We start from the raw sequence: 15,003 nt of genomic DNA on the forward strand, positions 1-15,003 counted from the left end.
GGAAGAGAATTTTGAAGGATTATGTGTTAATATTTAACAGCATTACTTAGTTGTTTAGATTTGTATGGGCACTGGCTACTGTTCTCCTGAAAACTATAATTGTACATGTGGTACCAAGGTTGAACCTGTTGGGCAAAATAAAGCTCAAGTTTTGTATTTGATTTACATTAGTGGAATAGCTGAAAATGCTCTTTTTAGCTGCTGTGAATTGCTTACTGTCCAACAACTTAACATATTTGAGAGAACCTTGAAAATACTTATGTGTGTATAGAATGCAATGAACTGGTGCTGCTTTTCTGTTAAAGGCTTTAGTACAAAAGCAGGTGTGCATTTAATAGTTATTAACTGGAAGTTTTTTTGTTTTTCAAGGTGGTTAAACAGGATAGTGCAAAGGGAATTGCACATGTTTACTTGTTTGCTCCAGAGAATTTCCCAGACATGGATCGTAGCATCAATCAACAGATCAAAAATGCAGACTTGTGGAAGCATCAGAAAGATGTTTTCTTGAGTGTAACACCCAGTGAGACTAGCACCACAAAAGTGACAAGTGATGCTGTTTCAGCTCTGCGGTTAACCACTGGAAGGCTAGAGAAGAGTTTCTCTGATCCAGCCAGAGAACCCAGTAGTGCAGTGTCTACCATTGATATGCCTCCACCTCTACCTTTGTCAAAGACTGGTGAGCTCATGGATGTCTATGTCTCAGTGGCCTGCCATCCAGGTCACTTTATTGTCCAGCCTTGGAAGGAGCTACATAATCTGGAAGCCCTGATGGAAGAAATGATCTTGTACTACAGCAGGGCAGAAGAGAAACCAGTGAATATTGAAAAAAACAAGCTGTATGCAGCTAAAATTGAAAATCAGTAAGTAGATACTTAAATTAAAAACAAAATCTTTGAAGGCAAGCTTAGCTTTGCTAAGCTAGGCAAGCCTAGCTCTGCTTTGTCTGCATTGTTGACAACGCGGCAGATGTCCAATGATATCTGAGGGATTAAGGGAGTAATTGAGGTTGCAGTCTCTTTGTGCTTCCAGATTGTAGCTGGAAGAGTTGACTTCTATTCAGACAATACCAAATCTGGGAAGCCTGAGACATGTTGTTTAAGATCTTTTGGTAGTGCATTATTTTTCTGGTGACCTGATAGTGTGTGAATAAGAATTCAAATTGTCTACTTTTGTTCTCCCCCTGTTTAGGTGGTACAGGGTTGTAATAAAAGGAATTCTTAGAAATGGGTTTTTGTCGGTATATGAGCTGGACTATGGTAAACATGAGTTTGTCAGCATAGAGAAAGTACAGCCACTCATGGATACATTTAGAAAACTACCTTTCCAAGCTATAACAGCTCAGCTTGCAGGTAAGCATTTCCAGTTTTTCTTGTTAAGAGTCTTATATCAGTGAGGATACCAAATGAACAGAAATGTAAAGTGGACAAAGCCAAAGGTTAGTGATGTAATTGATTTTTGCTAAAGTAAGCACATACCTGCCTGCAAAAGCATGTTTAATGCATGCTTGTTTATGTCATCAAAGTAGCTCTGGTTTTCTTCTTGACATGGGTGGTGAAGGTTCTGGTTTATTCTTTGTTTATTTTAATGCAGCACTTTTAGTTACCATTTATAAAACTGAAGATTGCTTAAGCTTTTCCAGCAGCTGCTTTTCATTGTCATGAAAATTTATCATTTTAATGTGTGTGGTGTCTAACATGCAAAGCACACAGGGAAGTAAAACTAAATGGTTTTCAGATCCTTAAACATAACCTGTTACCAAGTGTGAAAGTTATATCTGTTGATGAGAATTTAAGTTCTGATTATCCTAATCTACATAAAGTTAGGAACTAGATGCTGAGTTTCTGGAGCTTTTCTTGTATATATTGCCCCTATTGTAATTTTCTGTTTTCCAGTGCATATTTGGAATCCAAAGTTGCCTGAAATATATGGGTGTTCTCAAACAAAAAAAACTCTACAAGGGGAGCGAGTGCTTTCAATAGACTTAAGTAAAATTAATTTCCTTGAGAATATGGGGCATAGAGTGTGTGCATACATCTGATAAAATTAAAAAACCAAAATTCCCCTTGCTGCCTTTCCTTTCCTTTTCGGAATTTGTCTTTCATTTCTGCATTGCTTTCAGATGTATGTGTCTCTTCTTACTAAGTTGCTGCTTCCTGCTGCTGTTCGGTCAGTGCTAGTCTAGACTTCAGAGTATGAAGTCTAGACTTCAGTTACAGAATATGCTTTCTGAAGTGACAGGCCACAGAGTTGATGCTCTGATCCTAGGTTACCTTCTGTGGATCTGCTTCCCTACATAGCCTCGGTGTGACCTTGGGGGTTGCTTTGAACTAGTGATGATGGATGTTACCGACAGGCTGGGGTTCTAGGAGTGCAGTGCTGAAATGAAGCTGATTTCTAGCTGTGTCTCTCTACTGGGGTAGTGCAGGATCCAGCTGAGCAAGCCTGCAAGTCATCAATTTTCCGGCTTCACAGAATCCCAAGTAGCTAGTTAAGTTGGCCTCTGAGCTGCTTCATATTGTCAAAGCAGGCCAGCTGAGCCCGGAAGACCGGTAACTATTGTCTTGCTATTCTTCCACTTTTTTCTCTCTTTTTTTTTTATGTCTGCTGCCCCTCAGTCTCTGGTCTGTTTCCTTGTAAAACCCCATTTGCCTCCCCACCAGCCTTTCCTAGCGTTACTTACCCTTTCTTAACTGTTGATGAACTGTTGACTTCTCATTCCTTCTGTAACCTGCAACAAGCTGTGTTCCTGTGTTGTCCTGTCCTGTCAGCAGCAGGGTGCTGCTAATAGTAAAAGCCAAGTGTTGTCACTTCGCTGTTCTGCTTTTTTGATCTGTGAGCTGTTGTTTGGGTGTTCATGCACGATATTTGAGACCCTTGTGTCTGGGTGCTGTACACCAGCAGTGGTCTGGGGAGACTGAATTCCAAGTCTGCAGGAGGTCACATTCAAAAACCTGTTTGGGTTCTAGCATCATGTCCATGAGCAGACATGACTTTGTGGGATGCTGCTCTCAAAAAAAATAGCAACGGTTGTGAGGCATTTAGGCGGCATTTCTTTTCCTTTCTGCTTTCTGCAGATCTAGTCTGGGGCTTGAAGGTTTGGCAGATATTTTAATAGCTGATGCTGCTTTGAGATGAAGAAAACTTAATCTAAAGTAAGGCCAACAGAACAAATAATTTCAGCACCCTCAGGCACAAGACAAAGCAATAGTTTGTTTCAAAAGGATCTTTAGTTTCCTTTTTGTCATGTTTCGTAATATGCCTTGATCATGCATGTCAGCTGATACACTTTGAATTACTCAGTGAATCAACACATTTGCCTTTCACTTCTGCAAACTTGTCCGTATCTTTAGACTTCAAGAAAAAATAAATGTCCTAGTCTCTGTAATAATTAAACTTTTCTGTGTGTGAGATGAGTGAGTTTGTGATTTTTTCTAGAGTTAAGCTGCATTCAGTAGCACTTGAACATCTGTTTTTTCAAGTATTTAAACTCCCCTGACTTCTTTATAAACTTAATTCAGATTGGTCTAGTCTATAAGTGACCTTCTGTTTTGCTTTACATTTGTCCTAGGAGTGAAAAGCCAGCAGTGGTCAGAAGAGGCATCAATAGTGTTTCGGAATCTTGTAGAGAAGAAACCACTGGTGGCACAGATACAGGCAGTTAATGAAAGCACTAACTCTTGGGATCGAAAAATTGTGACTTTTCTTGTGGACACATCTCTTCCAGACACTGATATATGGATTCATGATTTTGTGTCTCAAAGTCTTGTGGAATTTTCAAAGGATGATTAATCACCATTTCTGAAATGTAGCAGCTCAGATTCTTTAGCAATAAAATAAGTAACAGGCTTTGAAGATAAATAGTTATATGGCCTTGAAGACATGAATGTGATAACATTGTTAAACAGTTATACAGCCTTGAAGACATGAAGGGGATAATACTGAAGATAGAAAAATCTTTGTTCTTTGAAAAGAGTTTGTTTACTGAGTTTGGGTTTTGTTGACTTTCTGAAAATATGCACTTTGTTTACCATTGTAGTACTAGAATGTTTGAGTGAAAATATTAAAAAAATTATTTATCAATAAAATAATGTTGACTTTGCTCTTGTGATCTTTCCCTAATTTTGGGGGGCTTTTTATCTCACAGCTATTACTCAGCCGTTTCTGGGTACTCCTCCCTTTTTCTTAACTAGTGTTTTTATTACTGGGGAAGCATGGAAGCAGCCCTCAATATTTCTGATGTTAATGTCAGAGACGTGCATTATTGGTGAGGGTTTCCCTCTTCCTGAACTTGTAAGAGTTTAATTGCTGAATTGTTTGGAAGACCACATTTGTGGGATTTAACTTTCACAGAAGGGTACGCACTTTATGTGCTTACTAGTCTGCTTGCAGTTCTTCAGCAATGATACCGCCTTTCTGAATTCTCTGCTCCCCTCACCCCACTACCCCACTCCCCGACTGGTTGCTAAATTCAAAGCATTCCTTTTGTTCTGTTTCGATAGCTCGTTTTCATGTATGCTTCTGAGAAATCTTCAACGACCGCTGCTCCCTGGAGACAGGAGCAAGCAGTGTCCTGTAAGCACCTGGATTTGTGCTTAAAGTCCTCTGAACACGTTATTTTTGGCTTATTGTGAGGCGTACTTTATATTTGGCCTTAGAAATATTTTGAGGAGTTGTAGACATGATTATTATTTCATAGTCTTGCTGCCTGTATTTGAGTCTGCTTGATATAGTCCCTTAAGACTATTAAACACAGTACTGAAGTTTTACACAGTGAATGCCAGCAGAAGGAATTTCTCCGCTGTGCATAGCGTATATAATTTTCCTAGTAATACACAAATTGAACTAAGGAATTCTGCTAGCATGCTGTCTGCATGGGTAAGGGAGACTGAACAGAAAGACAATCGTGACTGAAAAGTGCAGTGCATAGGAGGGAAGAAAGAAAATGTGTGCAAATATTCTGAGTAAACAAGCTGTTAAAGCGTGTAAGACCTATATTTGCACCCTCTAATTCTGGTGTAGTTCTGGAGGAGGTGTGAGCTAAGCAGGAAGGGGTCCTCTTGGAAATCTAGCAAGTGTGTCTCTGCCTGGACTGTACACAGGGTACAGCAGAGCCCTTATGACTAGAGCAGGTAGCAATAAGGTAATAAACTGCTAATTTAATGCAAATTGCTAGTTAACCTGGTCCTGTCCATATTTAAGCACGCTGTGGTGAGACTTCAGTGTACTTGTTGAGAGAGAAGTGGCATTAACACCCAAGATATTAATATTCTTCCATATTAACCGATTTCTCCTTCCTCAGCTGCCACTCAGAGAAGGTGAAGAATGCAAGTGAAGGAATCCATGTGATGATGAACTGCTGTAGATAAATTCCATGCAGAAGTTTCCTTCTGTGTAGGACTGCTTGTAAGCCTGAAAATCTGAATGGTGTGGGTCATTAGGATGAGACAAGCGCTTTCCTGAGCTACTAAGGAGAGCATGAGAGTTTTCCTGTGTATCTAAGAGCATATGCCACTTTCATCTGCAATCTTGCAAAGTTTGATGACTTGATAATTGTAATGGCATAGGGCATTTTGCTGGAACCGTTTTGAAGTTTGGTTGTGTGAGAAATGCCTGCGTTGTGTTTGCATCCTTTGAGGCTGGGGCATCTGCTGTTGGCCAGTAGTTGGTTTTCACCTGTGAACTGGTGATGCAGGCTTTGGGACTCTACATTTGTAGTATTAGCGGGAAGACCCTGGCGGATGTTTGAGGCACTCAAAAGGCTTTTTGAACTTGTCTGCTCCTTCTGGAGTATGCCTTACCCTCTCTTTGGTTGTCGGTGGCTGCTTCAGAGTCAAAAAAGCTCAGATCAGAAGCAAGGACAATATTCATAGTCTTATGCATCTGCAAAGCTCAATAGTGAAGTTGGCACAGGCTGCTTTGTATGTTGGTACAACAGAGTGCAGTCTTAGCTGGTCAGCAAGCCCAAGAATACCACTCTCCGTGTGGTGAATCATTTTATGCATGCATTGACCATGCACCCAACCAAAAGTTGCTAACAATGCTGCATTCAGTTCATATGCTGTGTGCAGAGGCTACATTGGGATGTCTTTGTACCCACTGCACAGTACCACCCCTGTCTTCAGTAGCTCCATTACTAGTCCATCACTCTACAGGTACTCTGCTGTTACTTACTTAATTACCAAATTTACTGTCTTCCTGGGCTGTCTGTGATTTCCGTTTCAGAGCTCTGATTCTATACCTGCTTTTAATGTTACTTTTTTTACCCCACTGACCAATCTGCAAGACTCCGATACATTTGCTAACTGGCCTGCTAGTACTATGTGAGTACATTTTGTGCTCTGGCTTTGAAGAGTGTGCAGGTGGTGGTGGCCGTACACAGTATTGAACATACTGAGTTTGTTGAAGTTCCTAGTCTATGAAGTAGTTAGCATAATTAGTAGTTAGTCTGTTGTCCCTAGGAGGCATTAGACCTGCCTGCTATGTGTAAGTCGTTAATTCACACAGAATGCTGCATGATTTTTAACGAGTTTTTCAGCAGTCTGTGTTTGGGGTTGGTTGTGAATGGTTTCTCTGCTTTCATGAATGCATGGTGCTTCTGTGGCAGGTGCCTGAACCGAGCAGGTGGTAGAGTTACCATTTCACATGATCTTTCCTTTCTGACGGCTATTGGAAAGGCCTTCACGGGAATCCTGCATGCAGTTCTGGGCACTGCCCTACAAGAAAGATTAATTACAGAGAATCCAGACAAAAGCAAGAACAATGGAAGTCTAGAAAACCTGGCTTAAATAGAAGGATTTGTAGTTACTCTTGATAGGAGAAGACTAAGGAGGGGAACACTTTGAAAAGTTTCTGCTGATAAAGAACTTGTTTTTATAAGTCGGGAAAATAGGACATATAAGGGCTTGGATTGCAGAAAGGTAAGTTTAGGTTAGGTGTTAGGCAGTTTTTCTAAAGAGATGGGGAGGAAAGCCTGGAAATTCACTGGAACTCCAGTTTCATTATAAATGCCAGAAACAGGTAGGATATATCTGCAGAAGCCCAGCTGATCCTCCCTTGGGATGTGGAGATGGAGGGTATAATTCTTGGGACCCCACTCAAGATAACTTTCCTGCCAAACAAAGGGAATGCAGCATGGTTAGACTGGTTTTGTAGATCATTGTGACTTTATAAACTGGAAAATGAGCATTCGTTACCTCGGGAGAACAGATGACACTGTAATAATTTAACTAAAAAACAAACAAAGCCCAAGGATGTGAACAATAGCACTTCCAAACTATCTCTTTTCTGTTTATTCCATCTCAACTGTATTTTGTTACTTTTACAAAGTTTAAGTTCACCTCTTTCACCCCCCAGTGTGTTCATTCTGGGTCATTTTGAGGAAGCCTTGTTTCATCAGAGAAACACAAGGACCCTCTTTGCCATCCCAAAATGAATTTCTTTCTCCAAGTTTTCCACTCCTGGCCTACTCTATCCCCATTTGAGGAGACTTCTGTTGCAAAACTCTTTTGTCTCTGTGTTTTCACCAGAGTCATCCTTTGTTCTCACAGTTGCTGCACAGCAGGCCAGCTTTTTGAGAGCCTATATTCTCATGTGCTGAGTGTGCTAGACAAGAAAAATGAGAAAGAATCTTGCACTGAAAAAAAAAACCAAACCCTCACTTTAAATGATTCATAGTGCCTGAAAGCTTCCTTTTGTGTTCTTTTGTTTATTGCTGATATTTTCAGACTAGAACTCTTGAACAGGAGAATTGTCCTCTGTGAGTTAAGAACATGGCTAGAGCAAGAGAGGTTTGTGATCTGAGCAGACATGCTTCAAGTGTGTTGAGCTGTTACCTTGATAACTGTTGTGAAGAGGTGCTTGGTGTAGTTGAAGTTAGCAGTACTTGGTGTCTTGTTGAACAGTGCTGCAAGGTGTGTTACTTCCAGCGTTTGTCACTGCGGTGTGTCATGGCAGGCAGCTAAAGAATAAGCATCACACTGAAAACAGATATGCTGAGAAACTGGCTCCGTGTCTTGCCTGATACAGACAGGCTGAGTGAATCCTAAGGGGCCTGTAGCACTCACCTTGGATGATCTGCTGGTGCTCACAAAGCTACATCTGATGGCAGCCAGATGGGATAAAAATTAAGTGGCTTGTGTATCTCAGAGTGCAAAGCCAATGTGGGCTTGTAGGAAAGCTGGGTGGTGCCAATGGATCCCTTCCTGAATTGCTCACATCTTGCACACCCTTGAGAAAAACAGTTGGTGAGCAAGTAGCACAGATACTGGCATCTATGTTTGTCTGATCTGGTAGCCATTAGGCTTCTTCACCCTGAAGAGATTCAGGCATTTGGGCCAGTCAGTGGGTGAATTGGGTGGTTCTAAGTGCCCTTTTCACTCCTACCAGCAGCTGGGATGATACCAGTGACCTGTGCCATAATCCTGCTCTCCTGTCAAGGCACGCACGTGCTTGGCAGCGTCCCCTTTTGTGTGCCTCATCTGGCCTAGCTGTGAGCTGTATTTCCAGGGCTAACTGCAGATCTTTCTCCCGATGCCATGGGACAAAGGACCTTGGCACCAGCCAGGTCAGCTGTATGACAAGCCATGAAAAAAAAGTCAGGTACCATCTCATGGAGATGGGGACCATTTTCAGATGAAGGATGTCACTAGGCCTGGGAAGTGTGGGGCTGGAGAAGGGTTCAGATGGACTGTGCTCCTCTGATACGTCTGAGGCTCTCTCCCCTCTTGCCTTGTGCCTGCTGGTGGAGACCGGACAGCAGAGATAAGGCTGAGCGTGGGGCTGATGCTTTGTGGGAGATTTGTTAAAAAAGATTAAAGGATAAATCCGTGGAGCTTTACGGTAACACAAAGGTGAGGATAGGGGAAAGGAGATTTGGCAGCAATAGTACTAAATCTGTTGGCACCACGAAACTGGAAGGCAGCTCTCTGGGCCGAGCTGCCCCAGGGGGTGGCTGTCACCGGGTGTATGGGGCAAACCTGCAGAGAGTAAAACACACGGAGTTAGTAGGTGCGCAGATACAGGTGGCATTTGTGGGGAAGCAGCTTTTACGAGGTGCTCACCCTCGCCGGTAGCAGGGCCATGCCCAGGCAGAGGCCAGCGCGGCCGCGACTCGGTCTGGCTGAGCCTTGCGACCCCCGCCGCTCCCCTGCCCCCTCCCAGGGCGGCACCGCTGCCCCCGGGGGAAGGGGAAGGAGTTTTCCCAGGCGCAGCCGCAGGGTGCCTTGCGGCGGCCGGGGCTCCCGTGGACCCGGGCACGCCTCTTCGCGGGGCTTCTCCGGAGCGCAGCGCTGGCGGGGGGCTGCCGCCACCCTGCGACGTTGCCACGGGGCACAATGCGGGCCGCGGCGGGCCCGAGCCGCCGGCAGCGGGGAAGACCCTTCGGAAGCAAGTGCCGCCCGTGCCGCGCCGCAGCCCGGGCACTGGGGCAGGTTCGGCTGCCGGGGCGGGCCGGGGCCGGGGCCGGGGCGGGCACAGCTGCTGCCGGCCGGGAGGGGCGGCGGGGCCGGCCCCGCTGAGTGACGGCCGGGCCGTGCCGAGCCCGGGCCCGGGCACGGACCCCCGCCCCCCGCAGCAGCGGAGCCGGCGCGGGCAGGACGCGCCGCCCGGGCTCGGCACGGCTCGGCTCGGCTCGGCTCGGCCCACGGGCGCGGTAAGCGGGTTGGTTATCTGGGCAGAATATTTGGCCGGCACCGGCTCGGCATAAATAGCGGCCGCCTCCGCGCTACGTGCGCCCGGCAGCGCGCAGGGGCGATGGGCTGGGTGTTGGGGCACCCTGCCTCCCTCCTGCCCTGCCTGCCCTGCCTGCCCTGCCTGCCTGCCTGCCTCCCTCCCTCCTCCCCCTAGCCTGCTGCCTGGCAGGCCGGCCGGCCGCTCCCGGAGGGTCGGGGCGCTGCGCCGGGAGTGCGCGGAGCAGCCGGCGGGCTGCGGCAGGCGGTGTCCCTGGTGTGCGCGGCGGTGCCCCGCAGCGGGCGGGGGGGGGGTGCGGGGGTGGCCACGGGCGGCCAGGGCCGCTGGTGGGGCTGTTGTGCGGCTGTTGCGTTTGTAATCCGGGAGCTCTTCTGGGAACTGGTTTTTCGCGGGATGGATCGATAGAAAGCTGCGCTGCTTTTGTACGGGAAAAGTCGAAATTAGCGGGGGAGAGAGCCCTTCGGTCCTTGTGGTGTTATTTTCTGTGGCCATACTTTGTCCGGCTTGAATTAGTCACTGCCTTGCTTGAAATGTGCAGCTTATCTCCAAGATAACTTTCGTTCACTCAGCTGGACGCAGCTCCTGCCCTCGCACACGTGCCATCCTGATGTGCTCATCCATATGCTTCTGCTTTTGAAATGTCCCTGGACTGGTCGTTGGGCAGGACCTGCCCGCTGCCCCCCTTCTGGACCGGCTGCCCTAGCTCTAGGCAGAGGTCCACTCTCTAGCTGCTTTACATCTTTCCTTGGGTATAGCACCTTGAGCCAGAAAGGTGCTCATCCACGTGGCTGAGGTTACTTTAAAGCGTATGTAAAATCCCTTCACCACATATGACCTGCCAGTTCATGCTGGAGTGAAGAATTTCTCATCAAAGAGACAAGAAGATGCTGAGAGGTGGCACCTGCTCTCAGACTATCTGATAGAGCAAATACTGGGCAAGCTTTTGAGCATGCAAGCCCTACTTCAGGTTATGGCAGTGAGCACTTCGTCTTATGCATTCTTGGAAGGAGGGGGTGGGCTCAATGCTAAAGCCAGGCACTGTCCTGCTAGCACCACAGTGCCCGGAGCCAAACGGCTTTTGCAGTGGTGTAGAAGAGCCTGCACTGTTGTCTCCTGACAGCTTCTGCGCCTGTTGCTCTAATGTACAAGTCCTGTGAGGAGCCGCTGAGGGAACTGGGGTTGTTTAGCCTGGAAAGAAGGGGGCTCAGGGGGGACCTTGCTGCTCTCTACAGCTGCCTGACAGGAGGCTGTGGGCGGGTGGGGGTTGGTCTCTTCTCCCAGGTAAGAAGCAATAGGACCAGAGGAAACGGCTGCAAGTTGTGCCAGGGGAGGTTTAGATTGGAGATTAGGAAAACTTTCTTCACTGAAAGTGTGGTGAAGCACTGGAACAGGCTGCCCAGGGAGCTGGTGGAATCACCATCCCTGGGGGTATTTACAAAATGTGTAGACTTGGTGCTTAGGGACGTGGTTTGGTGATGGGCTTGGTAGTGCTGGGTTAACAGTTGGACTCGATGATCTTAAAGGTCTTTTCCAACATAAATGATTCCCTATGTGTTTGGGTATTCCAACAAGCGTGCTGCATTGTATGGTCACTGCTGCTCATTTCAAGGTCTCTGTTTTCCCCCTGTCAGGACTTCCCACCCCCTTCAGCATTGCTTTGTTTTCTAGCCTGACTCATCCTGTTCTTTTCTCCACACACTTCTCAGCTGTGATGGTCTCCTGGCTTTTCTCCAGATGATATGGTTTTGCATAATCCTCAGAAAATGTTGCTGCCTTGCCTCCTGCTCAGTGTGTTTGTAAAAGTCAAGCAGATGTGGAGGCAGCCTGGTCTATCTCACTACTGCTTTCCTTTGCCCACGTTTTACTTCCATTTACCTAAAGGACAGTTTGGCTTATCTTTTCAAGAGATCCTGAATGATCCTTCTGCAAGAAGCACCTGTCTGCTGTTGCTAGGTGTTTAACTCTATCCCCCAGAGTGATGTGCTACTGAGTGTAATGTTTGCAGATGAATTGTTTTACTTTTCTGTTTGATGCTTCACTGTTTTCCAGGCATGTGGAGTTTTTGTGAAAGCCCAGCACAGCTCAAGGGGAGGAGGCTGGCACCTGCTTTCTGCATTTTTTCCCCTCTGTAGTTGACAGCCATCTGCAAATCATGAGCTAGGAAGACTGTCTTCACTTCTCTATTCTAGGCAGGGATTAGTAGTCAAAATGTGTTTATTTTGTAAAATTATCAGAGCCTTGGAAGAAACAGGAGATTAGAATTGTGTTTCTTGGCTCCATGATGCTAAATGGCCACATGCGTTTTGTTACATGACCCCAGTACTGCTGGTGGCTCAACAGTTCTCTAGTCCATCCCCAGCTCATAGCAGATCCTTCTTCAGCCAGGAAGGTTGTGGCTTCAAACCCCCAAAGATGGAGACCCCGCTCCCTGGTGCCCTGTCTCAGAGCTGTATCACCCTCCTCAGAGGAGTTCTTCCTACTTGTTCATGGTGAATGAGATAAACACATATCAGAGCCTATCCTGGCTCAGACCAAATTCTGTCCAGCCCAGGGTGCGCTGGCTGGCAGCACCCCTGGGAGAAGCATGGAAACAAGGCTACAAGCATGCTTCCCCAGAGCGCTGCCCCATGCCAGCACTCTGTGGTGTAGTGGCTGTCCCAGCTGCAGGTGGCATCTTTGTTTCTTCAGGCCTTAGAGGATTGTGTGAGGGTCCCACCTCTGTTAAATGTCTCGTTTGGATTTGGTGCGCAGCATACACCACAGGCTCATTGCTGCTGGAACAGTACTCGTTTTGCTCTGGCATTCATTAAGCATCAACCTGTCTAGGGCTTGTTAGCAGCACCGTGATGGAGCATTTCACTTTCACTTCTTCTGCTTCAGACACACAAGCAGTGGGGTGATATCGGGAACATGCAGACGTAGGTGTGTTACTAACAGCTTGCTGTGCTTTGCTCTGGGCAGTCTGGTAGGGCTTCTCTTTTACAGGACATCACCATCGCCTGCTGGAGTCCAAGGTACTGCTCAGTGCGAGGCTGGAGCCTTTCTGCTCCTGTGTTCGTATGGTATCCGTCAGGTTCAGCTGCTCCCTGCAACTAGAGTGTTCCAGAGAAGCAGCAGTCCATCTGAGGACCAAGAGAAGTTCAGGCAAGAAGCCCAGGACCCCTTTTCAAAGGAGATTGTGCTGGCTGTGAAGTTTCCAAGTGGAAGGATTCAAGTTACAGAGCAGGAACTGAGTGCATGGTGTCACTAATGACTCAAGTGTGCCCACGTGTTTTTCATAGGGATTAGTAATTAACGATTTAAGTACATGCCAGGTGCGTGAGAGAACTTCACCCCAAATAGGAGAACACATCACTGTATTTGCAAGCATGTGCCTTAAAAATATGCAAAAGGGAGATGCAGCTGGAAAGGTTTGTGTTTGGGCTTTGGCAGAATTTGACCCCATTGACGTGTTGTGTGGTCACCAAACATCCAGGTTATTTGCTGGATGGCCCTGATGAGAAAGACTGCTTGGCAAGAGCCAGTACTGGTTTGTGTGGCTTGCAGGCTGCAGGAGCATCGAGGAGGGAAGGGCCAGGAGAAACAGGTAGTTCCTGAGTACTGGATAAGGAACTGGGTGAGCTGCTAGCACACAAAGAGAGAGGAAGGTCCAAGAGCATGCAGCCAGTGTAAGACTCACCTCAGCAACAGTGGATGAAGGGAGAGATCACTTTAGTCAAGCACAGGGAGCTTCCCGTAGTGTGTGCATGACCTCAGATGACAAGCTGTTTGCTGTGGAGCTGTCAAGTGGGAATGTCAGCTCCAGCGTGAGGATCCCCATGGGACTGAAGCAGCATCATCAGTAAGTGTTGTCTATGGCGTGTGGAACTTCATTGCTGTAGGATTCTGGGCGGTGATGATAACTCCAGATAGCATTGAGTGTTTTGCATGGTCAGCATTTCATTTAGAGAGGCAGAAGTCACGGTGTGCTTTGATAGATCCAGGATGCCTCCTTCCAGATGTTTCTTTTCAAATACAAATTTTAGTGTGTCTTAGCTTGGTGGCTACTGGTTGTGGGGTTTTTGTCAAACTGGAGGAAATCCAGGTCTTCCTTAGAGAAGTCTGAGTTTCCTGAAGGGACCGCAGATTCCCCGCTGGATTTCATCAGGCATGAGCCTCTTGCAGGGAGGCTGAGAGGGCCTCAGTCTTTCTGGCTGATGGCAGGCTTGCCTGGAACTATGATGGGGTGTGCTGACCTCTTGCTTTCTGCATCTGACATGACGGAGCTTCTCACTGTCTGGAACATCCCCTGTCTTCTCTCTATCCACTCTTCTCAGCCAGGGCATGAATGTGCCGGCACTGTCCAACTCTGCTGTGGAAAAGCTAAGGGATGAAGATGGGCACTGCTCGCTGAGCAGGGGCTGGATACATCAGCTACCTTGTACGCTCTATTTTATTTGGAATCGTTCAAGATGATGCTTGGCTACTCTGCAAGCTGCACAAGGGCTTCTCAGTGTGAGAAAGCTGCAAAGCAAGATGATACTATGATAGTGTCCTGGAGGCTGAGTGACTCATCCTCATTCTGCAGAAGCAAGGGGCTTAGTCAAGGTGACCTTCAACAATGAGTCTAAGCTCATGATGGTTTACCAGTTTGTTTTAGAGGAAGGCAGCTAAACTCCCTTGTGTTGAACGAGAATCAGAATTCAAACTTGGATCACAGCAGTGAGGACTTTGCTTCAGCTGGATAAACTAAGTGAGTGCAGAAAACAAGTTTTTGTGAAATGCAGGGGATCAGCTTGGAGCCTGGTTCCCATCCTGTGTAACCTCCTCCAATGCAGAGAAGGAATCAGTTGGACAGACCTACACATTCTTCTAAGACCCAGTCACAGAAAGTTTAGATGGGTGAGGGGGGTCCTCTGGATGTTCCTAGTCTGGTGTCCTCCTCTGAGCAGGCCTAGCCCCAGAGCTAGATCAAGTTGCCCAGGGCCTTTCCCAGTTAAGCATTGAATATCCAGGGATGAAGATCCCACCGCCTCTGTGGTCCCTGTCCAAGGGCTGCACCACTCTTGTGGCAAGGAGTTTTCCCCTTGCCAGAACTTGTCCCCATTGCCCCTTGTCCTTCCCCTGATAACCTCTGTGGAAAGCCTGATTCTGTCTTCTCTAGAAATCCTTTCCCTTTAGGCATGGGATGACTGGCTGCAATTAGATCCCACTGCAGCCTTTCCCTCTCCAGGCCGAAGAAGTCCGGTTGCCTCCACTTCTCCTCACATCTTCTGTGTCCCAGCCTCCTGCCCATCATGATGGCCCTGCAATGGAGTCTCTTTATCCTGTCAAGAC

At 46.9% G+C, this 15,003-nt stretch overlaps 2 protein-coding genes across 3 annotated transcripts in view; both read left to right on the forward strand.

Moving 5' to 3' along the window:
* The window catches only part of TDRD7 (tudor domain containing 7), a 48,347-nt gene extending 44,248 nt beyond the window's left edge, over positions 1 to 4,099 (forward strand). The window contains exons 14-16 of the mRNA XM_080373002.1: positions 370 to 860; positions 1,189 to 1,349; positions 3,569 to 4,099. Of these exons, the coding sequence (XP_080229128.1) occupies positions 370 to 860; positions 1,189 to 1,349; positions 3,569 to 3,789 (873 nt within the window). The 3' untranslated portion in view covers positions 3,790 to 4,099. The remainder of the gene's footprint in view (positions 1 to 369; positions 861 to 1,188; positions 1,350 to 3,568) is intronic.
* Positions 4,100 to 9,459: 5,360 nt separating this feature from the next.
* TMOD1 (tropomodulin 1) overlaps positions 9,460 to 15,003 on the forward strand; it is a 29,892-nt gene continuing 24,348 nt past the window's right edge. Inside the window, exon 1 of one of the 2 annotated variants that reach the window (XM_080372991.1) lies at positions 9,460 to 9,649. The gene's annotated coding sequence lies outside the window, so the exon portion shown is untranslated. The remainder of the gene's footprint in view (positions 9,650 to 15,003) is intronic. The other variant, XM_080372993.1, reaches the window with a different exon arrangement.

The sequence above is a fragment of the Falco punctatus genome (genome assembly GCF_963210335.1).
Source record: "Falco punctatus genome assembly, chromosome: Z".
In the NCBI taxonomy this organism is placed as follows: Eukaryota; Metazoa; Chordata; class Aves; order Falconiformes; family Falconidae; genus Falco; species Falco punctatus.